Here is a 27,295-nt window from a genome sequence, read left to right on the forward strand (position 1 = left end):
TATGCCCTTGCACCATCCCCAATTCCTCAGTGACCTGATTACTAACCTGACTCATCTCTCAGATACCCACACTCTTCTTCACTCTCCCTACTGTGCACTCACCCTTAATCACAGCACAGTGTGCCTCACCCTGCCTCACATGGTAGTACTCACCCCTAATCACAGCACAGCGTGCCTCACCCTGCCTCACATGGTAGCACTCACCCCTAATCACAGCACAGTGTGCCTCACCCTGCCTCACATGGTAGTACTCACCCTTAATTACAGCACAGTGTGCCTCACCCTGCCTCACATGGTAGTACTCACCCTTAATCACAGCTCAGTGTGCCTCACCATGTCTCACATGGTAGTACTCACCCTTAATCACAGCACAGTGTGCCTCACCTTGCCTCACATGGTAGTACTCACCCCTAATCACAGCACAGCGTGCCTCATCCTGCTTTACATGGTAGTACTCACCCTTAATCACAGCACAGTGTGCCTCTCCCTACCTCACATGGTAGTACTCACCCTTAATCACAGCACAGTGTGCCTCACCCTGCCTCACATGGTAGTACTCACCCTTAATCACAGCACAGCATGCCTCACCCTGCCTCACATGGTAGTACTCACCCTTAATCACAACGCAGTGTGCCTCACCCTGCCTCACATGGTAGTACTCACCCTTAATCACAGCACAGTGTGCCTCACTCTGCCTCACATGGTAGTACTCACCCTTAATCACAGCACAGCGTGCCTCACCCTGCCTCACATGGTAGTACTCACCCTTAATCACAGCACAGTGTGCCTCACCCTGCCTCACATGGTAGTACTCACCCTTAATCACAGAGCAGTGTGCCTCACCCTGCCTCACATGGTAGTACTCACCCTTAATCACAACACAGTGTACCTCACCCTGCCTCACATGGTAGTACTCACTCTTAATCACAGCACAGTGTGCCTCACCCTGCCTCACATGGTAGTACTCACCCTTAATCACAGCACAGTGTGCCTCACCCTGCCTCACATGGTAGTACTCACCCTTAATCACAGCGCAGTGTGCCTCACCCTGCCTCACATGGTAGTACTCACCCTTAATCACAGCACAGTGTGCCTCACCCTGCCTCACATGGTAGTACTCACCCTTAATCACAGCACAGCGTGCCTTATCCTGCCTCACATGGTAGTACTCAGTCTTAATCACAGCACAGTGTGCCTCACCCTGCCTCACATGGTAGTACCCAACCTTAATCACAGCACAGTGTGCCTCACCCTGCCTCACATTTTAGTACTCAATCTTAATCACAGCACAGTGTGCCTCACCCTGCCTCACATGGTAGTACCCAACCTTAATCACAGCACAGTGTGCCTCACATGGTAGGACTCACCCTTAATCACAGCGCAGTGTGCCTCACCCTGCCTCACATGGTAGTACTCACCCTTAATCACAGCACAGTGTGCCTCACCCTGCCTCACATGGTAGTACTCACCCCTAATCACAGCACAGCGTGCCTCACCCTGCCTCACATGGTAGTACTCACCCCTAATCACAGCACAGTGTGCCTCACCCTGCCACACATGGTAGTACTCACCCCTAATCACAGCACTGTGTGCCTCACCCTGCCTCACATGGTAGTACTCACCCTTAATCACAGCTCAGTGTGCCTCACCATGCCTCACATGGTAGTACTCACCCTTAATCACAGCACATTGTGCCTCACCTTGCCTCACATGGTAGTACTCACCCCTAATCACAGCACAGCGTGCCTCATCCTGCCTCACATGGTAGTACTCACCCTTAATCACAGCACAGTGTGCCTCTCCCTACCTCACATGGTAGTACTCACCCTTAATCACAGCACAGTGTGCCTCACCCTGCCTCACATGGTAGTACTCACCCTTAATCACAGCACAGCGTGCCTCACCCTGCCTCACATGGTAGTACTCACCCTTAATCACAACGCAGTGTGCCTCACCCTGCCTCACATGGTAGTACTCACACTTAATCACAGCACAGCGTGCCTCACCCTGCCTCACATGGTAGTACTCACCCTTAATCACAGCACAGTGTGCCTCATCCTGCCTTACATGGTAGTACTCACGCTTAATCACAGAGCAGTGTGCCTCACCCTGCCTCACATGGTAGTACTCACCCTTAATCACAGAGCAGTGTGCCTCATCCTGCCTCACATGGTAGTACTCACCCTTAATCACAACACAGTGTACCTCACCTTGCCTCACATGGTAGTACTCACCCTTAATCACAGCACAGTGTGCCTCACCCTGCCTCACATGGTAGTACTCACCCTTAATCACAGCACAGTGTGCCTCACCCTGCCTCACATGGTAGTACTCACCCTTAATCACAGCGCAGTGTGCCTCACCCTGCCTCACATGGTAGTACTCACCCTTAATCACAGCACAGTGTGCCTCACCCTGCCTCACATGGTAGTACTCACCCTTAATCAAAGCACAGCGTGCCTTATCCTGCCTCACATGGTAGTACTCAATCTTAATCACAGCACAGTGTGGCTCACCCTGCCTCACATGGTAGTACCCAACCTTAATCACAGCACAGTGTGCCTCACCCTGCCTCACATGGTAGTACTCAATCTTAATCACAGCACAGTGTGCCTCACCTTGCCTCACATGGTAGTACCCAACCTTAATCACAGCACAGTGTGCCTCACCCTGCCTCACATGGTAGTACTCACCCTTAATCACAGCGCAGTGTGCCTCACCCTGCCTCACATGGTAGTACTCACCCTTAATCACAGCACAGTGTGCCTCACCCTGCCTCACATGGTAGTACTCACCCCTAATCACAGCACAGTGTGCCTCACCCTGCCACACATGGTAGTACTCACCCTTAATCACAGCACTGTGTGCCTCACCCTGCCTCACATGGTAGTACTCACCCTTAATCACAGCTCAGTGTGCCTCACCATGCCTCATATGGTAGTACTCACCCTTAATCACAGCACAGTGTGCCTCACCTTGCCTTACATGGTAGTACTCACCCCTAATCACAGCACAGAGTGCCTCATCCTGCCTCACATGGTAGTACTTACCCTTAATCACAGCACAGTGTGCCTCTCCCTACCTCACATGGTAGTACTCACCCTTAATCACAGCACAGTGTGCCTCACCCTGCCTCACATGGTAGTACTCACCCTTAATCACAGCACAGCATGCCTCACCCTGCCTCACATGGTAGTACTCACCCTTAATCACAACGCAGTGTGCCTCACCCTGCCTCACATGGTAGTACTCACCCTTAATCACAGCACAGTGTGCCTCACTCTGCCTCACATGGTAGTACTCACCCTTAATCACAGCACAGCGTGCCTCACCCTGCCTCACATGGTAGTACTCACCATTAATCACAGCACAGTGTGCCTCACCCTGTCTCACATGGTAGTACTCACCCTTAATCACAGAGCAGTGTGCCTCACCCTGCCTCACATGGTAGTACTCACCCTTAATCACAACACAGTGTACCTCACCCTGCCTCACATGGTAGTACTCACCCTTAATCACAGCACAGTGTGCCTCACCCTGCCTCACATGGTAGTACTCACCCTTAATCACAGCGCAGTGTGCCTCACCCTGCCTCACATGGTAGTACTCACCCTTAATCACAGAGCAGTGTGCCTCATCCTGCCTCACATGGTAGTACTCACCCTTAATCACAACACAGTGTACCTCACCTTGCCTCACATGGTAGCACTCACCCTTAATCATAGCACAGTGTGCCTCACCCTACCTCACATAGTAGTACTCACCCTTAATCACAGTGCAGTGTGCCTCACCCTGCCTCACATGGTAGTACTCACCCTTAATCACAGCACAGTGTGCCTCACCCTGCCTCACATGGTAGTACTCACCCTTAATCACAGCACAGCATGCCTTATCCTGCCTCACATGGTAGTACTCACCCCTAATCACAGCACAGCGTGCCTCACCCTGGCTCACATGGTAGTACTCACCCCTAATCACAGCACAGTGTGCCTCACCCTGCCACACATGGTAGTACTCACCCCTAATCACAGCACTGTGTGCCTCACCCTGCCTCACATGGTAGTACTCACCCTTAATCACAGCTCAGTGTGCCTCACCATGCCTCACATGGTAGTACTCACCCTTAATCACAGCACAGTGTGCCTCACCTTGCCTCACATGGTAGTACTCACCCCTAATCACAGCACAGCGTGCCTCATCCTGCCTCACATGGTAGTACTCACCCTTAATCACAGCACAGTGTGCCTCTCCCTACCTCACATGGTAGTACTCACCCTTAATCACAGCACAGTGTGCCTCACCCTGCCTCACATGGTAGTACTCACCCTTAATCACAGCACAGCGTGCCTCACCCTGCCTCACATGGTAGCACTCACCCTTAATCACAACGCAGTGTGCCTCACCCTGCCTCACATGGTAGTACTCACCCTTAATCACAGCACAGTGTGCCTCAATCTGCCTCACATGGTAGTACTCACCCTTAATCACAGCACAGCGTGCCTCACCCTGCCTCACATGGTAGTACTCACCCTTAATCACAGAGCAGTGTGCCTCACCCTGCCTCACATGGTAGTACTCACCCTTAATCACAACACAGTGTACCTCACCCTGCCTCACATGGTAGTACTCACCCTTAATCACAGCACAGTGTGCCTCACCCTGCCTCACATGGTAGTACTCACCCTTAATCACAGCACAGTGTGCCTCACCCTGCCTCACATGGTAGTACTCACCCTTAATCACAGCGCAGTGTGCCTCACCCTGCCTCACATGGTAGTACTCACCCTTAATCACAGCACAGTGTACCTCACCCTGCCTCACATGGTAGTACTCACCCTTAATCACAGCACAGTGTGCCTCACCCTGCCTCACATGGTAGTACTCAATCTTAATCACAGCACAGTGTGCCTCATCCTGCCTCACATGGTAGTACTCACCCCTAATCACAGCACAGCGTGCCTCACCCTGCCTCACATGGTAGTACTCACCCCTAATCACAGCACAGTGTGCCTCACCGTGCCACACATGGTAGTACTCACCCCTAATCACAGCACTGTGTGCCTCACCCTGCCTCACATGGTAGTACTCACCCCTAATCACAGCACAGTGTGCCTCACCCTGCCTCACATGGTAGCACTCACCCCTAATCACAGCACAGTGTGCCTCACCCTGCCTCACATGGTAGTACTCACCCCTAATCACAGCACATTCTGCCTCACCCTGCCTCAGATGGTAGTACTCACCCTTAATCCCAGCACAGTGTGCCTCACCCTGCCTCACATGGTAGTACTCACCCCTAATCACAGCACAGTGTGCCTCACCCTGCCTCACATGGTAGTACTCACCCTTAATCACAGCACAGTGTGCCTCAATCTGCCTCACATGGTAGTACTCACCCTTAATCACAGCACAGCGTGCCTCACCCTGCCTCACATGGTAGTACTCACCATTAATCACAGCACAGTGTGCCTCACCCTGCCTCACATGGTAGTACTCACCCTTAATCACAGAGCAGTGTGCCTCACCCTGCCTCACATGGTAGTACTCACCCTTAATCACAACACAGTGATTCTCACCCTGCCTCACATGGTAGTACTCACCCTTAATCACAGCACAGTGTGCCTCACCCTGCCTCACATGGTAGTACTCACCCTTAATCACAGCACAGTGTGCCTCACCCTGCCTCACATGGTAGTACTCACCCTTAATCACAGCGCAGTGTGCCTCACCCTGCCTCACATGGTAGTACTCACCCTTAATCACAGCACAGTGTACCTCAATCTGCCTCACATGGTAGTACTCACCCTTAATCACATCACAGTGTGCCTCACCCTGCCTCACATGGTAGTACTCAATCTTAATCACAGCATAGTGTGCCTCACCCTGCCTCACATGGTAGTACTCACCCCTAATCACAGCACAGCGTGCCTCACCCTGCCTCACATGGTAGTACTCACCCCTAATCACAGCACAGTGTGCCTCACCGTGCCACACATGGTAGTACTCACCCCTAATCACAGCACTGTGTGCCTCACCCTGCCTCACATGGTAGTACTCACCCCTAATCACAGCGCAGTGTGCCTCACCCTGCCTCACATGGTAGTACTCACCCCTAATCACAGCACAGTGTGCCTCACCCTGCCTCACATGGTAGTACTCACCCCTAATCACAGCACATTCTGCCTCACCCTGCCTCAGATGGTAGTACTCACCCTTAATCTCAGTACAGTGTGCCTCACCCTGCCTCACATGGTAGTGCTCACCCCTAATCACAGCACAGTGTGCCTCACCCTGCTTCACATGGTGTAAGTGCAGATTATCATTATCTGTCTGATCTATTGAATACCTGCCAAGCACCAGAGTCTTCCACAAAGTGTTGCTATACATTACCTGTATTACTGTGTCACTTTTGACTCCTATATTATTAGATTGTATATTATTAAATGCTATTACTCTTGTATATTTTTAAATGTTGTTATTAACTCGCTAAATAATCTCTTAATTATGTAGATTGTTTGTTTGTTTGTTTTTTTTTTTGGGAGCTTTTCTCCCCAGGCCTCCACTGAAAATGGGCTTATTTTAGCCCAGTGGACTTTCCTGGTTAAGGAAAGCAAATAAATAATACTTCCCCACTACCTGCCAACTATAACATACAGATCCCTTTACTTAACCTACTACTGAGCTAATCTTCTATTCTGCTGCTACTGAGCCATCTCTCATCCTACCATGACTTTATAATAGCTCTCAACATATCTTAAACTCTGTCCCAATCACCTATCCATACTCCCTCCCTGCACTTTCCACACATCACACCGAACCTATTTAATGTTACTCCAAATACAGACTGGTTAACTCCATTTCAGCTCTAACCAAAACAAAATTAAGTGGAAAAGTACTCTGCAAAATAAAAAAAGTATCAGTAATTTCCTGCTGCACTATAATTCTTGTAAGAGGAGACATTCACCTTAATTCAAGGCAATTCTCTTCAACACTTCTCTAACCTGCAACGGTCAGCCCCAACCCCGGTAATTTGACGTTTGCTGCCATAAATATTAGAAGTATAAGAAATAAAATTGCCGAGCTACATGTCTGGATTACCCAACATAAGGCTGATATTCTTGCTGTAACTAAAAATTATTTTTAAACACAGCATAAATGACTCCAGAATTATACCTCCCAGCTATAATACCATGTGTAATTACTATATAAAGAGGAGAGGTGGTGGTATTGCTTTAATATTTCCCAACAACTACCACATTTCCCTTTACAATAAACCAATACCAAAATTTAATTCAGCAGAGCATCTTACTACTTTCCAGAAATTAAACAGTTATAAACAACTATGTATTACTGTTCTTCACATCCCTCCTAATAACAATACAGCTGCACTTGAAGATTTCCTGTATTGGATATCAACAACAATTCCACAAGAAGTAATAATACTAGGTGACGTGAATGTCAGTTGGTTGGACATAAACTCTAACTCCCCTACATCTAGTGTGAACTTAATTGGTTTCACACACCTAATTAATAGCCTCGTACTTTATAGCAACACATCAAATTCCCTATTAGACTGGATCTTAGTATCAGACCCCAGCAAACACACCACTTCAATACAATGTCTGACTGTCTCAGTTACCATCTCCCAATCTATACGACCAGACATCTCACACATCCACTTAAACAGCATGTTTATAAAACAACATGCACCCTTTCCAAGTTTAATACAGAAATTATCATTACTAACCTATCATCTATTAACTGGAACTTTCTAAAGATCCTCCCTTTAGATGATACTGTAAATGAATTCCACAGAACTTTCCTAAATAGCCTTGTATCTCCTAAAAAGGAACAGGCTAAGAACAAATAATGCAATTTGGCTATGCAAAAACAGTAGAATGCTAATGCAGGATAGAGAAAAAGCATGGAAAGAATAGCAAAAATATAAAACACCCCAATATCCTGAAAACTTCAGAATGCACCCCAATATCCTGAAAACTTCAGAATGCTTTGCAATTCTACCAAAAAGCAAATTAATGGACAAAAAACTATACTATAATAAATTTCAGAAAAATGATAAACACAACACTAAAAAAATCATGACAAGCATTAAATAAATCTTGCATCCCAGCCATAAATTAAACCCTAACCTCTCTCCCAATAACTCATCCCTCAAGACCGTAGTACAATTCAACTCTTATTTCATAGACAGTATAGCATCTCTAATCAAGGATTCCCTAACTCTAATCCCACCCCTGCTCAGCAGCCACATATCACCACATCCACTTTCACCTTCAAACCTGTGCCCACATCCTATATAAAACTACTCTTAAACAAGCTCAAACCATGGTCTACTTCAGGTGATGACCGTCCAGGTGAATACCATGGTGTAGTGCTATACAGTGGTGGGTTCTGAAAGGGATATTTGCTGCAAATAGCAGCTGATAGCATTGCCTAACCTGTCTCAGTCCTTATAAATAGGTAAGTCCAGGATTCCACATTCCTTCTCTCTGGAAACAGTCACACATTATCCCTCTGCACAAAGGAGGAAATTCAACAGACATTGCAAACTTTAGACCTATAGCAATCTTATCTCCCCCTCACCAAAATACTTGAAAAATTTATTCAAAAACAATTGCTAAACTATCTCCTACAGAAGAACTCCCATCCCCCACACAACATGGCTTCCATCTTTCCCATAGTACTACTACTGCATTTCTAACTTCCATGGATACTGACAATAAACATAAAGATAAAAGAAAACTAGTCTCCTCCTTATTTCTAGACTTGACTAAAGCCTTCAACGCAGTTTGCCACAGCAAACTTCTGCTTTGAATGTCATTAGGTCTCTCTCACCCCACCCTTCTATGGTTCAAAAGCTACATATTCAATAGGTACCAGTCAGCAAAATGGCAGTCCACCTTCCCTCCTTACCTCCCAGTCACCCCTTGTTTACCACAAGGTTATATCTTGGTCCCCTCCTCTTTAACATTCTCATCAACACCCTCCACACATCCACACAACAGGCTTCCCATCCTTACTTACCTTCAGGCCTCACAAAAATCAAAAGTTGAACAATGCTATAATAAAGTTGCAAAATTTGCAGCAAATATCCCTTTCAGACTACACCACTATATAGAACTAAAAATACACAGTTTCTTGCCACCTAAACAATTATCCAGAATCCATCTGCTTGTTCAGCACTAAATAACATTCTACACAACTATGTTCAGAGTTGGTCATTATGTTCTATGATCAAAATCTCCTGCCTGTCCACAAACTTAGCAAATCTGCTGAGCATTGTCTGTACTCATACCATTTACTAAGGCCTGGAACTCTTTATGTCAATCCATTAAGTCAATACCCTCCCTCCCATTGTTCGAAACCATTCTGAAAGACTTCCTGTCCAAAGATAGCTCTGTTCTTGCTAAACACCAGGATAAACTATATCCCTTAATGTAGAAAAATATAGATTCATACCTTCCATCTCCTTACTCTCCCTTCTTCATTCACTTACTGTATTATATTAACTCAACCTTTAATTTCTCTATAAACTGGCTAAAATTCCTCTAAGTATTAAATCTTTGTCATATAACATGTATCCCTTCTTAAACAATGTCTTCATATTATGTCTAATTTGGTATAATTATTTAAACTGTATTTGTTTTTTGCATTATTTCTAAAGACTGTAAGATTATTCTTCATGAAACATTTTTAATACTTTAGATCTTTTCTCCCAGGGAGTCTGCTGAAAATGGGCTCTTACCCAGTTGGATTTTTCCACTAATCAAATATCAATAAATAAATAAATGGTTTGCTAAGTGAAGGTTGGGCCTGCTAGGCTGTTTTATAAGTTGTTCCCAGTTAAGCTGTTGTAGCATATTATTGAGTTTTTTAGCTTCATTGCTATTAGCATCTAAGTTAAAGTCCCCCAGAATAACTGTATTCTTCCTGGGGCTATGTGGAAGCATTGGGAGGGAAACATTTTATTTGATTAGAAGCATGATTCTGCCCCCTATTCCTAAATCAGGTCTAAAGTCATAAAGGTTGTTGTGGATGGATGACTGCCTTTTCAGAACCTCTGTATAAACTATTCCACCTGCAGCTGGCTATATAAAGGTGGCCCTACTACTGACCCTGGAAAATATAGGTTCATCAGCCTGATAAGTCTTATTTGTCAGACCATGGAACACATTACAATAGACTTTATTACATTCAAAATATCAGCAGGATAGCTCCACAACAATTTGGTTTTGTAAATGATAGATCCTGTATAATGAAGCCGGACAGCTTGTTTGTGAAGGTAATGCAAGCTATGGACAGTGATCACACTGTGCACAGAGCCTACCTTGGTTTGACACCAAACCATGCCAGTGTAATTAATACACTAAATGCTTTATAAATAGATCCCCTATATGGTACGATGGATAGCAAATTGGCTAAATGACAGAACCCACATGGTGTGGGTGACAGGTGAGCACCAGTGAACATGAAATTGACCAGTGGTGATCTGCAGGACTCAGTGCTGGGACCACATTCTTTGTGTATTTAGTTCTCAAAAATTCAGACTAAAAAACAAGACCTATGGCTACCCAAGTTTGCAGAAGACTGTAAACTGGGGGTCGTCGTTGTCAAATTCTCCTCTGACGCAGAAGCCAACCCATCAGGAACATACACTTATAAATGCCTGGCATATTAAAAATGGATGTAAACGTTAAAAAAAGTATAATATTATCATATCTGGCAAACAAGCCTTGACTCTAGCATACAGCATTCATAATACTTCACTTCAAAATGAAAATGTAATTAGAAACCTGTGAGCTTGGGTTGATAATCGCCTCATCTTTGATCACCACATAGCAACAGTTGTCAGGAAGTATTTCTACTTTGCATAGCGGAATGCAAAGGAATGTCATCTGTCTGTAAAGATATTGTCACCTTGTATTCATCACAGGTCAGACCAACTATAGAATACTATGCCCGTCATGGGATACACTTCACCAGAAATATTAAACAGTTGGAAAGACCCCCAGAGGCTCCTAATAAAAAGGATCATAGATTTAAAATTCCTAAGTTGCCAGAAAAGACTTGAATCACTCTCCTTTTTCTGTGCCTTATAGGTTCCTCAGAGGAGACCTCTGCCTTAATTTCTGAGCAACCAAGGACCAAGTAATCCAGCATCTCTTGCAAATGCACAATTCAAACAGTCAGACAACTAGTAGAACAAAGGATTTAGACCTGCTTCAGCAGGTCAATAAAACAAGGTGTACAGAAAGATTTGTTACCCAGAGTCTCTCTCTTCTCTGGAATAAATTCCCTCTTGTGATAAAGTGGTTTGACACAATCTTCCTTCAAACAGTACCTGGATAATTGTATGGGTATAAATAACTCTCTCCTCCTTGGGCATTGCAGATGTAGCCCTCCTCGAGAGGAGAGGCACATTCTAAGGGGTGACAAGTTATAATTGTTGCAACATTCATTAGCCTTGAATGTCTTCTGATTCCACATCAGCTGTTTGTTATTAAGAATAATGTCTGTAATCTTATAAGCCTTAAAAATATGCAAGCTATAATAAAGCAATGATATAAGGTGTGATTTAAACCATTAGATTAAAACTACCCAAGAAATTCTTGGCAGGAATAAACAACATACTCCACCCTGGCTGACCCTGCACACAATCTCCTACCTCCACTAATGAAATCACTAATATACCAAATGCATTTAACAAATACTTCATAGAAACTATTTCTAACCTTGTTCAAAAAGAGCCTACGACCATCACCACTAATTGCCCACAACCTGTAAACAGACCTAAAACTACTTTCCATTTTCAACGCATCCCAATCAACTATGTCAAAAAGTTGATACTCAAACTCAAACCTACCTCACTAGCAGCTGATGGACTACCTGCTGAATTCCTTCAGCTGGCTGCTAGCGAACTTGCCTTCCCTGTATCCATCCTATTAAATAGATTTATCTCAGAAACCTTAATCCCACCCATCTGGAAAACCTCCTATATTATCCCCTCCATAAAGGCAGACCCTCCACTGATCTCACCAATTATTGCCCCATAGCCATTCTGTCTCCTCTAGCCAAAATGCTTGAGAAATGCACCATGTCATACCTACTTAACAACCAACCAAATTCTCTCTACTACACAGCATGGTGGCCTTTTAGGCCAGCTCATAGCACTGCCACTGCCCTTCTTTCCTTCACAAACCTCATCAACAAAAACAAACACATAGGCAAATGAACCTCTGCCATATTTCTGGACCTATCCAAGGCCTTTGATATGGTCAACCACTTCAAACTGTTACATGCCCTTACTGACCTCTGCCTTAGTAATCAAACCCTGGCTTGGTTTCAGAACTACCTACAAGGAAGACAACAAGCAGTATGGTGGGACAATAACTTATCTTCACTGATACCCTTCACCACAGGGGTTCCCACAGGGTTCCATTTTAGGTCCCCTTCTATTCTCCATTTTCAGTAACAATCTTCACACTGTCTGTCAGGATGCAGCAGTTATACAATACGCTGACGACTCTACACTTGTCTGCTCAGCCAATGACCCCCAGATACTTCTCTCTATAACACAACAAGCCTTCCATACCACAAAAAAACTGTTTTATCAGTAAACACATAATATTAACCCCCCCAAAAAACAAGCTATTACTTTTCTCACCCAACAAATCTACCACCACACTCATTCCATTTAACATAGTCACCAGAGATGGCACCATCATCTCCCCAAACACTCACACCAAAGTGCTAGGAGTTATCATTGATAATGACCTCAAATTTGATCATCATATTAACCAAACCATTAAAAATATCCACAAAAAATGTGCAGTCTATATAAAAATAAACCCTTCCTAACACAACCTGCTGGGATAACAATTGCTCAAACTCACCTTCTTTCTACATTGTTCTTTTCTTCACCCATTCTCACCAACCTACCCAAAACTGAAATTGCCAAACTCAACACTTGCTATAATCAAATTGCAAAATTTGTGACAGGTGCCCCCTATCATGCCCACCAATGCCTATCCCTAAAACAACTTGACTGGGTTGAATTCCCTAATCTCCTAAACTATCATCAACTATCCTTTGCCCACAATCTCCTATTATTCCCAGACAAAACCCCATTATTGGCCAATCTATTAGTACCCCAAGCTAATACTAGGCAACTTAGCTCTAGCAACAAAACATTAATTAAGATCACAAAAACCAACAACACAGCAGGGGATTCCCTCTTCCCCAACTACATTGGCAAAATCTGGAACTCAGTACCCACCTCTATTACTTCAGCTGTCTCAAAGGCCACATTTAAAAGACTCCTGAAGGAACACCTAAAGCACTAATGGATCTGTACATGTTCCCCACCTGGCTAACCTTCTCCCCCTCTTGCTTCCCCCTGCCCATTACTACAGCCTCATCTCCAACATAGACAACCAGTCTAGCTTCCTCCAACTCCATCTACAATACTGCCCCGTAGTTTTTATCACTTATATACCACTGCTGGACTACTAGGTTAGCTATCCACTAACTACTTCACACACTCTATACCCCTACATCTACTACATACATAACTATCTCACTTTTCTGCTTAACATACCTATCGTGTCATCCTATCAACCCTCCCAATCTCTCCAATGTTACTGTTCTCCTCTATCTACCACCCTGTTACTACTTCCCTCCTACCTACCTACCTACCTACCTACCTACCTGGCCAACTCCATCACTACTCTATTCTACTCTACCTCACCAGTATGGAATATCTAAACCATAAACTGAATATTTGTGTGTACTCTATACAATACTGTTAAACCTGAATCTCAGTTTGCCTGACACTGATCTGTGTTAACTTTAGTACCTGCTATGTTAACTTGAACTAAGCATGAATATTATTTTACTTGTCAATGTTAAGTCTGCTGCTTTCGATGCAATTTGAAGACCTCTGTATTCCTTGTAATGAATGTCTGAATTTTACTGTGGAGCTTTTCTCCCCAGGCCTCCTCTGAAAATGAACATTCCAGTTGGATTTTCTCGGTCAACAAATGTAAAATAAAATAAATAAATAAAATAAAATATATAAAGATGTCCATCATTCAGAAAATCATGAATACATAAATAACGTCTAATAATGAGTTCACCATTATTCAGACACTCTGTTATGTAAAAGTTGGCTTTATTTTACACCAGAATAAATGTATAACTGCTGTACTTATTTAGTGTAAGTAGGAAGAGATTCACTTTTATGGTACCTCAGATGTGTTCTCTTACATTCACTGTAAAATCAGGATAGTGGAAGTTTGGCAAGCATCATCTTGCAGTAAATTATATGTCTGAGATGAAAAAATGTTAAATTCATAACTGTTAAAACAGTTGATCTCTATGGAATCAAACACAAATGCTTAGCATTGTAACAGGAAGTAAAAGATTCATATCTTATTAAAAAATGACAGGCTGCTGTATTTTACTAACATGCAAAGATGTTTATGCATAGAAAAAGTGATATGCAGCAGTATCTTACTAAAACATCCAGATATATCTGCATTTACTTTCCAAACATTTTCAAAAGTTCCTAATAAGCAGTGGGTCATTTTACTGCATTTTGACAAACATTAAATTATCCATTTACTTCCTTTATTGCAGTTGTCTGTTTGCTTGTTTAACTGTGTTTTCCTTTGCATGAAGCTTGAGCCCAATGGAAGTATTTTTAGCTTGGTTAATGTTTCAGGATGCTCTTCTGGAACTGTTTTACTCAGCCATGTACATTATTAAACTATGTCTGCATGTATGGATGTTTGTCTTGTTGACCTGCATCATTGGAATTTTGCATGTAGCAGACTTTTTTATTTGTGGTCCATAAAAAGTTTTCCCTAGGTAGACAGTTATCTCCTGCAGAAACCTTTCAGGATATCAGTGCAGGCACAGAAGATAAGTATCTGATAAATGATTCATGTACATAAAGACAATTCAGAAAAACATTGAGAAAAACATGCTAGGTTTCATCCAACTAAGACCTGCCTGAATTCCTCTTTTTTCTAGGTAAACAACCAATGTAAACTAAATACATTTGATCTTATGTTTTCAATATGTTGGGATGATTTTGAAAATCAAGCTTTGGAGGTGTTTGTTTAAAGTCATTTTCATATTTTTATGTACATTGTTTTGGGCTGCCATGTTTCAGTTATACAGGGAGTTGTTGTATCTTTCGGCTTTTCCCGGTTAGGGGTCGCCACAGCGGAACTCCGGTCTGCTAATGATTGGCAGTAGATTTTTACGTACCGAGTTGCCAGCCCTGACGCACAACCTTCAACGAAGGTACGCCCATTCACGCATGTCTCCACACAGAAGACGCTCTAGCTGAGAATCGAACAGGACAACGTCTTACTGTGAGCCAGTAGTTAAATGATAACAATTCCAATGAAAATGTGCCCAAAACGACGCAGCAGCAAAGAACAACTGTTGAAGGATAAACTACCACAATTTGTTATATTTAAAATAAAACAAGGTTAAGCACTGAAGGATAAACTACAATTGTGGAGCACTTAACCTTGTTTTATTTTAAATATAATAAATTGTGGTCGTTTACCTTTCAACAATCGTTCCTTGCTCCTTTTTCCTTTTGAGCATATTTTCATTGCAGGTATTTTATGCACACAACACTGATTTTTTTGTTTGTTAATCCTAAAGGATTATACTTGACAAAGTAACAACAGATTATAACTCATGTAATCAACACTATTTTTTTCTTTAGTCAGAAAGTTAACCTTAAAGATCGTGTCTTTCCCAGTCCTCGTGGATTGGGAGCAAAAGGCAAAGGATCTCCACAAGGCCAAGGAGTGCGAAGATCTCCAAGTGCTGATCAAAATTTGGAAGACAGCCCTAGTAAAGTGCCAAAAAGTTGGAGTTTTGGTGACCGGAACCGTTCCCGGCAAGCTTTCAAGGTAAAAGGAGCTGGGTCGAGGCAGAACTCAGAAGGTGAGAGTTTTAGTTTTGTCCCTTCACTTCTTATTTTTTATTATAGATTGTTGTAAGATAGGTATACAAGGTAATGACATGCTTCTTCTTAACAATCAAGTATTTAATTTTTCAACATGGGTCCTGCAAAGTTTTGGTGAAGTACTAAAGTATCACCGATCAGTTAAAGTAGTTTAAAACGCATAAAATGGGCACAGTAATTAGGCAGTGCAGTGAAATGCATTGATGAGCAACATGATTTCTGCATAATACTCCAGAACTGTCTCACGATGTACTACTTTGTGTCTATTGTATCGTATTCTGACAGATCCAACAGTACTACCAAAATGCGAATATTGATGTGCTACTATGCATGGACTGAGAAACAACCTTTCTGCATGCTGAGCTTAAAAAAAAAAACATATTTTTTTTTGCAGGGGACCTATTAGTAATTATCTATACTAATTTTGAGACCACACAAAATCATGGAAAGAGAAAATTCCCCAATCACGGAAATTATGCAATCTCGCACACCTGTTGACAAATGGTTAGTTGACCAAAATCAGTTGACTAAAGAGATGCTAACCAAACACACTGATGACCAGTTACATTGATACCCAGGATATCAATGTTAAAGATTATTGGAAGAATCATTTACTACATTATTATAGTATGCATCCAAGACATGTATTCCCTCAGATTGTGAAAGGACAACTTCTTTGTGCATCTAGGTTATGTACTAGTGAATCCACCTTTAACTTAGAAACTGGAAGATTAGTGGAGAACTTTTGTGAGAGAGGTTACAGGAGTGTAGACATTATGAGAGAAGTTGCAGTGACTCAAAAGATGAGGGATGGTAGAGGAAAATCCTATTTGTATTTAGCATCAAATACGTTAGCACAGACCCATATCAATACCAACGGAGATCATTCTAAATTAAGATGTCTGCTTACGTATAGTCAAGATGTCCGAAAGATATGTGAAATAATAGGTTCATAGGTTGGTACTAGGCTATCGGCCCTAGGGCCTATGCAAGCCTAGCCATAACAATTCCTTGGATATTTCTTCCCACAATATTTACTTCTCTGGACCCCTGTCTAGCAGGGCGACTGACATGATCCTATGTCCCATCCATTCATCAAGATTCCTTTTGAAGAGTGCAAATGAGGCACTCTGCTTGACATGTATGGGCAGTCTATTCCAGAGTATGGGGAGTCTCTGAGTCAGGAACCAATCCCTCCAGCATGTTTTGTTCATTGTGATGACAAGGTTTAGATCCCTGGAGCGTGTGGCTCTGAGGGATTGGGATTTCTTTAAGTGGAGTATGTCCAACAGCTCAGCGTTTGACATGGCCTTGTATGTTAAGCAAAGATTGCCTCTGAGTAGACAATATGCCACAGAGTATAGCTGGAGTTTTTTTAGACGGTCAGCATATGGCATCTGCTTTAGGCCTGTGATTCGTTTAGTGAGGTATTTCTGTGGCCTTTCCAGCTGTTGCAGATGTCTTGTGAGGTACATACCAAAGGAGGCATTATACTCTACAATGGGTCTAATGAGGGATGAGTACAGTGGGACAATGACCTCCTTTTTTCTGGATGAAAAGCCCTAAGTGATGAGTTGTGCCACATAGACGGATTTCCTGACTGTTGTGGTGATGTGGTTATTGAAAGTGAGACCACACTGTCCACCTGTGTCCCTAAGTCTCTCATCACACTTTCGATGTTTAGTGTCCTGCCACCTATGAGATAATTCATGGGTACATGTTTATTTCTAAAGGGGATAACTATACATTTCGTGGCATAAAGCTTGAGCCCATGGCTCTGGCACCAGGCATGTGTTTCTGTAAGGCCCTTTTGTAGAATATCCACATCATTTGGGGATTCAGTAATGGCTTCCAGTTTGCAGTCATCTGCGAACTTTGTTAGCCAGAGTCCCTTAGTGTTGGCCTGTACTTCAGAGAAGTAGATGCCAAACAAGAATGATCCCAGGACTGAACCCTGAGGTACTCCACTTGTCACTTGTCTGGAGCTGGATTTGGAGTCGGCTACTTTTACAGTCTGGATTCTGTCAGTAAGCCAGTTGTCAACACATCGAGTGATGTAGGGATTTATGCTCAGCTTAGTAAGTTTATCTATGATTCCAGAGTGGGGGATGGTGTTGAAGGCCTTGGTGAGGTCCAGGTAGGCTGTGTGGACCACCTTACTGTCGTCCACAGCTCTGGAGACTGATTTGAAGAAGTCAGTCAGATTCAGGAGACAAGATCGGCCCTTCACAAACCCAAACTGGGTGGGGTCCAGTGTTTGAAGGTTGCCAATGTCTTTGTTTATAAGTTCCATGATAATGCGTTCCATGCACTTGCAGATCAGGCTTGTCAGACTGATGGGAAGGTAGTTACCAGGATCCAAGGCAGATCCTCCCTTGTGGAGCGGGATAACTGTAGCTGTGCACCACTCAGTGGGCACGAAGCCTGAGGTGAGGCTATTATTAAACATGACAGTTAGGTGAGGTGCCAGTTTGTTTTGTAGTTCATGTAGTACACATCCTGGGATGTTATCTGGTCCCATGGATGCTGTATTCTTAGCTTTGAAGAGTGCGGTTTCTACCTGTGTGGCCGTGATTATCGGAATAGATTCATAGGTTTATAGGTAGGTACTAGGCTATTGGCTGTAGGGCCTATACAAGCCTAGCCAAAAAGGTACCCCGAATTTTGCCACCTAAGAAAATTAATTTCCTGTGCCCCTGTCGAGCAGAGCCACAGAGGTGATCCCCAGGGTGAATTTCCTATCTCCCATCCAATCATCAAGATTTTTCTTGAAGAGTGATAATGAGGAGCTTTGTTTGATATAGATAGGTAGTCTGTTCCAGAGTATGGGAAGTCTCTGGGACAGTAGTCTATCCCTCTAACATGTTCTGTTTATTGTGGTGACAAGATTTAGGTCCCTAGAGTGTGTAGCTTGGACGATTGGGATTTCTTTAAGTGGAGCATGTCCAACAGCTCTGAGTTTGACATAGCTTTGTATGCTAGGCAGAGATCGCCTCTGAGTAGGCGATATACAATGGAGTAAAGCTGGAGTTTTTTGAAACGGTCTGCGTAGGGCATCTGTTGAGGCTGGTAATCCTGTTTATGAGGTATTTCTGTGGCCTTTCCAGTTGTAGATGTCTTGTGAGGTACATACCAAAAGGGGTGTTGTACTCTATAATGGGTCTAATGAATGACGAGTAGAGGGTTTTCCTGGATGAGAAACCTTTTGTGATGAGGTGTGCCACATAGAAGGATTTCCTGACTACTGTGGCGATGTGATTATCAAAGGAGAGACTACTGTCCACCTGTGTCCCAAGGTCTCTTATCACACTTTTGGTGTTAAGTAGACTACCACCTATGTGGTAGCTCATGGGTACAGAGTTTTTACTAAAGGGGATGACATTGCACTTTTTGGCATTCAGCTTGAGGCCATGGCTTTGACACCAGGCATCTGTCTCAGTGAGGCCCTTTTGTAGGATGTCCATATCATTAGGAGTTTCAGTTATGGCTCCTAGTTTGCAGTCATCTGCAAACTTCATTAGCCAAAGACCTTCTGTGTTAGCCTGTACTTAACAAAAGTAGATACCAAACAGGAGAGGACCCAGGACTGAACTCTGTGGTACTCCACTTGTCACTGGTCTAAAATCTGATTTGGAGTCTGCTAATTTCACAGTGTGGGTTTTGTCAGTGAGACAGTTGGCAACTTATCTTGTGACATAGGGATTTATACCTAGTTTAGTGAGTTTATCTATACTTCCAGAGTGGGGGATGGTGTCAAAAGCCTTGGCAAGATCCAGATAGGCTGTGTGAACCACCTTACCATCGTCTAGGGCTTTGGTGATTGCTTCAAATAAGTCAGTCAGGTTTAAGAGACATGATCTGCCTTTTACAAACCTGAACTGGGTGGAGTCCAGAGTTTGGAGATTACCAAAGTCTTTGTTTATAATTTCCATGATGATACGTTCCATGGCCTTGCAGACCAGGCTCGTTAGGCTAATGGGGCGGTAGTTCCCAGTGTCTGTGGTGGCTCCCCCTTTGTGGAGTGGGATAACCATCACTGTGCGCTATTCAGTGGGCACAAAGCCTGAGGTGAAGCTATGACTGAACATGGTGCTTAGGTGGGGTGTCAGTTCATTCTATAGTTCATGTAGAACGCAGCCTGGGATGTTGTCTGGTTCCATGGATGCTGTGTTCTTGGCTTTGGAGAGTGTGGTTTTTACCTGTGCAGCCATGATTACAGGAACTTTGCATTCTTCCAGTATAGAGATGAGCCCTTTAGGGGGTGAGGGGGGTAAAGGTATCACTGAACCTATCTGCCAGGGTGTTGGCAATATGAGTTGGTTCTGTATATTTAGTGCCATTGTGCTGTAACTCAGAGCAGATCTGAGTGTTGCCATTGAGATTCTTGACATAGCTATAGAATGCTTTGTGGTTGTCTTTAGAGTCAGTGGCAATTTTGTTTTCATAATTAGCTTTGGAGGATTTTATGAGGGATCTCAGCTTCTTACTGAGGCTGACCAGGGAGTTCTTCCAGTCATGGGATTTTACTCTTTTTTGCAACAGTTTCTTTCTTCTGTTGTAGAGTTTGTTTATGGCAGGGGACCACCAGATTGGCTTCCTTTTTTGGAGGATAGCATCTTGGCTCTGTTTGGGATACCATGATCCATGCACTCGTGAAAGTGCTTATAAAGTACATTTGTGTAAGATTCAGCAGTCGTACCTCTATTGTCCATCTGCATGGGTGTTGTGAAGTTTGCCACTTCTGTCTTAAGAAGCTTGAAGTTGGCTTTGGAGAAATTTTTTTAAAGTGGTTTCCCTAATGGGGGGTGGGGGTGGGATGTCTAGGCTGATTAGCTTGTGGTCGGATCTGACCAATGAGGAATTGACCTCTGGTGTGGAGCACCGGTCGCCTATGTTGGTAATGACCAGGTCAAGGATATTGCTGCCCTTGATGGGGGTGTGGATAAGTTGATCCAAGGCATTGGAATTTATGAATTCCAGAAAACATTGAGCAAAAGAGTTGGTACATGAGTAGTTTTCCCAGTTAATTGTGGGGTAGTTGAAATCGCCCATTATTAGGGTGTTAGGTTGTACCCTAATATTTTCCATTGTATCAAGAAAGGAGGAGTGGGAATCTTGGGGCATGGTGGGAGATCTGTAGCAAGTTACAATTTGGATTGCAGTCTTGACCAGAGTTAGTTGCACTTGGATAATCTCGGATGCATTATGGTGAGCAACTAGCCTGGAGGTGTGGATATCCTTAATGAATATGGACGCACCTCCACCTTTAGTGTTTTGGTCCAGGCTAGGTGGCCAAAAGGTTTGGTATGAATTATAGCCTGGTAATGCAAGGGTGCTCTCTGGAGCCTTGAACCAGGTCTCTGTCACTGCACAGAAGTCAGTGTTCTCCCTTTTAAGGAGTGCCTTGAGTGAATGCATTTTGAGGTTTAGACTTCTAGCATTGAGTAGCATTACCGTCAGATTTTGCTTGCTTGTACTTGTTATGGTGGTGAATTTGTCAACTTTGCCTAAAAAAGGCACTATACGGGTGGCAAGAACCTTAGCCAGTATCCGGAATCCCAGGCAGACAAATACTGGATCCCCTTAGAATGACACCAGAAGCTTGGCCAATTGTTGAAGTCAATCATTTTGTCCTTGTACTGTGGTATCATTCTGGGTGATGGCAGGATGCTACTCAGGGCTAGGGTCATACCTGCCTGGGCTGCAGGATCGGAGAGCTCCTCCATGTCTCTTTTCATGTAGTCCAGGGAGGTACGTTTCAGGTCATTCACACCAACATGGACAATGAGAGAGTTATATTGTACTTGTTGTGGAGTGACCTGAGTGCATGTGTTATGTGAACAATTGGAATATTCTAACATCTGATGATGAGATCAAACAAATTGAGGGTGAAACACCTAAGTTTTGCTTCAAAAATAAAATCAATCTGAAGCAACTGTTGTGTCAAGACAGCTATAACAAAAAATGGAATATTTCACATGGAAGAAAATGCACTTTTAAATATGGAAAATGCAAAGCTTATAATTATATTAATACCAGTAATATCCTTTTACATCCTGTTACTTAGAAGAAGTACAGTTTAAAAACCTTTGCTGATTGCAACACAAAGAATGAGATCTGTGTTGCAACCTGCAAGGCTTGCCCAAGTTTCTATGTTGGAAAAATGAATTGTCCTTTCAAGACCAGAATTTTGAAACATTTGAGTGAGATAAGACTAAAGAAGAAAGAAAATGCTTTATCTCAACATATTCTGCATTGCCCAGGACACAGTTTTCAATTTATGGCACTGGATATATTACTTGAAACCCCTAGGAAAGGAAATATATATAATACTACAGAGATATGTGAAAGTAAATGGATCGCTGACTTGCAGGCTGTTTTTAATCCTGGTTTAAATGGTGTGTTTCCATTGGAACCACTATCAGAGTGAAGACAGAGGAAATACATCTGATTAGTCACACCTCCTAAGAGTGTTATGGAAAGGATGAATGATACAAAATAATCAGACTGGATGTGATTCACAAAGCATGGACCAATAGTATATAAACTGTTGAGTAGATCTTGATTGGGCAAAACTATCCCGTAGTTTGTTGTCTGATTGGATTAAGTCCCTGACAACTTTGGTTCAAGTGGCGTGTTTATATCAGTAGTAGGAAAAAAGATTAAGGAAGCAACTGGGCTGAGTTGCTGAAGAGTTTTGATTGATCAAGCTCTCTTCAGCTTGTCGTTTAATTTGATGAAATATCTGATTTCAGTAATTTTGGTCCAAGCAGTGTGCTTTTTGCTTACCCACTATTATTAGGATGAATGTTAAGGAAGCTATTTTGGTAGGATTCACCTCTTAAGAGTTTTATGTATAGAATGGAAACAGAAGAACAGTTTGCGTTGTCATGTTTTAAAGCATGCAGTAGTGGAAAAGCTGCTGAACATCTTTGGTTGGTCAAGCCCCCTTCAACTTGTTGTTCGATTGGATGTCGCATCTGGCTGCTGGTAATTTTGGCTTAAGCGACGATCTTCAGTATGAGTATGAAGAATATATATGTGTGTGAATGAGAGGGAGGATAGCGGAATGGTGAGGATGCAGGGAGTAGAGCTGGTGAAGGTGGATGAGTTTAAGTACTTGGGATCAACAGTTCAGAGTAATGGTGAATGTGGAAGAGAGGTGAAGAAGAGAGTACAGGCAGGATGGAGTGGGTGGAGAAGAGTGTTAGGAGTGATTTGTGACAGACGAGTACCAGTAAGAGTGAAAGGGAAGGTCTACAAGAGGGTAGTGAGACCAGCTATGTTATATGGGTTGGAGACAGTGGCATTGACAAAAAGGCAGGAGTTTGAGCTGGATGTGGCAGAGTTAAAGATGTTAAGATGTGCACTGGGTGTGATGAGGGTGGACAGTATTAGGAATAAGTATATTAGAGGGTCAGCCCAGGTTGGAAGGTTTGGAGACAAAGCCAGAGAGGCAATATTACGTTGGTTTGGACATGTGTTGAGGAGGGATGCAGAGTATATTGGGAAAAAGATGCTAAGGATGAAGCTGCCAGGTAACAGGAAAAGGGGAAGGCCTAAGATAATGTGGTGAGAGAGGACATGTAGGTGGTTGGTGTGACAGAGCAAGATGCAGAGGACAGGAAGAAATGGAAACAGTTGATCCGCTGTGGCGACCCCTAACGGGACCAGCTGAAAGAAGAAGAAGAAGATACCTTTCAAGGTCATCATGGAATGACTAGTAGTGGTAGAATTTGATTGGTTATACTTTAAAGTATGCTTCATTAGCATGAGTTGTTGGAAGGATTTTTGATTGGTTAAATCCCTTTTTTAGCCTGTGCTTTACTGCATAAGTACTTGTATTTACATATTCAGTTTATGAATGAAAGGAACTACGATCTAATGAAGGCATTAGCCAAAAGCGCTTATTGGAGACATTGTTGTTTTGTTATTCTAAGTTTTATCTTTGGTATTAAAATTTATAATATTTTAATTTTACAGTCAATTCTACTGCTACAAATCTGTTGCTATAATTTCTTCTCCATTGTGGTTTAGCCTTGGTATTTTGCAATTCATTCTATTTTACTTGGTTACCTTTCTCTGTCCACTGTTATGAATTGTATAAGTTGTTCTTAATAACTGACCTTTTAATGTATTGGCATGAACATACCTGGGATGCATACTGGATTGTGTGATGATATTTCTCCAGCAATTCTTCCTGTATAGACAAGTATCCATTCTCCCATTGTCATCTTGAATCAGCCGAACATCCAAAAAATCTATACTTGTATTGTCCTGATTTCTTGCAAATCTAAGTAAGTGGTCCCTTCCAAGTATTCATAGAATAGTTATAGTTGTTCTTCTGTTCCATCCCATAACGTATATACATCATCAACAAACCATCTATATAATCTCAGATGTGAATGAAAGGGATTGTTGTGGCATACGTAGGAAACCTCCCATTGTGGGAACAATAAACTGGCATAACTGTTGCCATAGGGGGTCCCCATGGCTACTCCCCATTGTTGTAGATATCTGTTGCTTTCAAATAAAAAAATGTCTTTCAACACACTTTCTAAAAGAATACATATCAGGTTAATTTTATCTTTGTCATTTTCACTTTCCTTGACTAAAAACTTTTTAGGGCCTCTATCCCATACTTGGTAGGTGCACCAGTAAAGAGGCTTTGAATATCCATGGTCACCATTAAATATCTATTTCCCTGCTTCATTTCATGCATATACACCTTCAGAGCTGTTAGGAAACGTTGTGTGTCCCTTAAGACAGCTGGTGTCTTCACAAGAACTTCTTTCAATCGTTGTTCCACACAAATAGATGCCAGTTCCATCAACCATCCAGCTCCCGCTACAATGGGATGCATTGAAGGGTATATTTGATTTTTATATATTTTTGGTAAACCATTAAAAATAGGTGTTATCGGATGTGATACATTCAAATAATCATAAAGCTCTTCTGTGAGCTTTTTACTTATCAGCAGTTCATGCAATATATTCCTAACTTTTATAATTTCTGCTTGTCTCCCTGTAATAAGTTTGTATGTTTCGTCATCTTCTAATAATTTCTTTATTTTAGTTTCATAATGTATTCTGTCCATTAATGCCACTGCACCCCCTTTATCTGCGGGCCTTACAATCAACTCAGAGTTGTTCTGTAGTTCCTTAAGTGTTTTTCTTTCATAGGTTCATAGGTTGGTACTGGTCTATCTGCTCGAAGGCATATATTAGCCCAGCCACGTTGTGCAGTATTCCCTAGACCCTAGTACTAGCAGCTAGTACCCTTGGCCCCTATCTAGTAGTGCTGTTGGTGTGATCCCAGTGTGAACTTTCTGTTACCCATCCAATCATCAAGGTTCCTCTTGAAGAGTGATAGTGAGGGGCTCTGTCTTATGTAGATCGGGACCCTGTTCCATAGTAAGGGAAGTTAGTTCATCATTAGTTAACTTATAATAATGATGCCATATTACATGTAAACACTGGGTAATGTCACATTCACAAACCTTAATAAAAGTTTCTAAGGTGGAGTTATTTTGTGGAATGTACAAACTTGGTTTCTTAAATAAATTGATCCCACTTTCATTGTCGTTCTTGTAAATACTCTTAAGCATTGTTTCTCTGCCAAACATTTTAAGACTCAGGATTATATCATTCAGTATCGAACTAGCGGCAGAAATAAAGCTAAGTCCATAATTCAGTATAGCCATATGAGATGCATTCAACTTGAAGGTCGACAAATTTATGACCAAATCATTGCATATTATTGAACTCAATGTGCCCCCTTTTTTTCCACTGATAAGTTCCTTCTTTTTCTCCCTCTGCTTACTGGCCGTGAGTCTCACTTGTTCCATAAATCTTTGGTCTGAAGGGGTGGTGCTGGAAAAATTGAGGTAAACACAAAGCTGCTTTTAGGTCTAGCTCCTAGTGCAGTTATTTTAGCAACCTCTTTATGTCCATTAGAGGCTAAATCCATATTGTCTGATGTAATTGTATAGATTACTGTAACCTTGGCAAACTGGCTCCCAGAGATGGACCCCCCCCACAAAAATCACTTATTTTACATTTTTGCAGGCTGGCTAGCCCCCCCCGCACCTCACACCTCCTGCAAATTATATATTCCAACTCCGAGATCGTACTACATTGAGGAAAATGATAAATGTCCTGATCCTCACTGTACTGCGATCTCCATTCAAGAGCTTCGATTTTCGGAAATTCAATCATATCATCTCACCAAAACAAATTCTGAGTTTCTGAAAACTCGATCAACTGACAGGGAGCCATATATACATATATATTTGACTTTGTCCACATAAGCTTCCAGCACACTTTAGTGAAGTAATGAATTACTTGTTCTAGCACATAGTCCTAAATGATTCTATAACACTGGAAATCTGTTTGAAAGAGAGTATTCTTACTGTTATTTGAAAATGCATTATTAAACGAATTTTGTACATTATGTCCTGATGAATGCTTGTGATTAATCTGCTGTCAGTGGTACTTGCTTTTAAAGCAGTCTTATTTTGCTTTTCTGGTTTATTTGGTAACAAAAAATGTTACACTTCTTAAAAGGAAACAGAATTGTTCGAACAATGATATTTTATATTCTTTGTATTAAAAAAAAACGAGTAAAACGTGACGTAATGATGTATAAATTGTACTCCATCCATCAAAAAGGTGACTATTATTTTTTGCATGTACTGCATAAAGGTAATTTAATAACTAGTTGATTTTTCCGCACTCTGTTATACTGCCAGTTAAGGGCTCTGCATTTTTCCTAGAAGCAAGCCTCCCAGGTGAAGATGTCCCTGATGATAATAAAAGCTACAACTGCGAGTTTGTAACTGAAGACCTGACACCAGGGCTGAAAGTCTCCATCAGAGCTGTTTGGTAAGAGAGATATATGCTCCATTAAGATATTGGATCATGATGAGAAATAAAGCTCATCTAAAAGCTGATTGGTCTAAGATGAATGTTTCCAAGGTAACTGAGGCAGTTGTGTTATTGTAGAAGGAGACAAGAGAAAAAGGAAATTGTTATAGTTCTCTCTAAGACAGACATGCAATTGAAAGGGTTAGTAGGTATGAAACTTAGGTTGAATCTAAGCGTTCCTTTCAGATATGTATACTGACATAGCAAGATGCTGACAGAGGATACATGGCGTGCTGAATCTGACCAAGTGCTGCATCCCATTATTACCTGCCATGACCATTCTTCACTCACCACAGGCATCATCAAATCCTTCTGTTGGTGATTCTATCTTGTAGTATATAATGGGCACCGGAAATCT

The 27,295-nt window shown here is 42.4% G+C and overlaps 1 protein-coding gene across 2 annotated transcripts in view; it reads left to right on the forward strand.

Annotated features, from left to right (window-relative positions):
- Positions 1-27,295, forward strand: part of KCNQ2 (potassium voltage-gated channel subfamily Q member 2) — a 942,433-nt gene that overhangs the window by 809,549 nt on the left and 105,589 nt on the right. Inside the window, exons 12-13 of one of the 2 annotated variants that reach the window (XM_044090450.1) lie at positions 15,767-15,990; positions 26,787-26,895. In XM_044090450.1, the coding sequence (XP_043946385.1) occupies positions 15,767-15,990; positions 26,787-26,895 (333 nt within the window). The remainder of the gene's footprint in view (positions 1-15,766; positions 15,991-26,786; positions 26,896-27,295) is intronic. The other variant, XM_044090449.1, reaches the window with a different exon arrangement.

The sequence above is a fragment of the Protopterus annectens genome, chromosome 12.part0 (genome assembly GCF_019279795.1).
Source record: "Protopterus annectens isolate FY-2018-M chromosome 12.part0, PAN1.0, whole genome shotgun sequence".
NCBI lineage: Eukaryota > Metazoa > Chordata > Ceratodontiformes > Protopteridae > Protopterus > Protopterus annectens.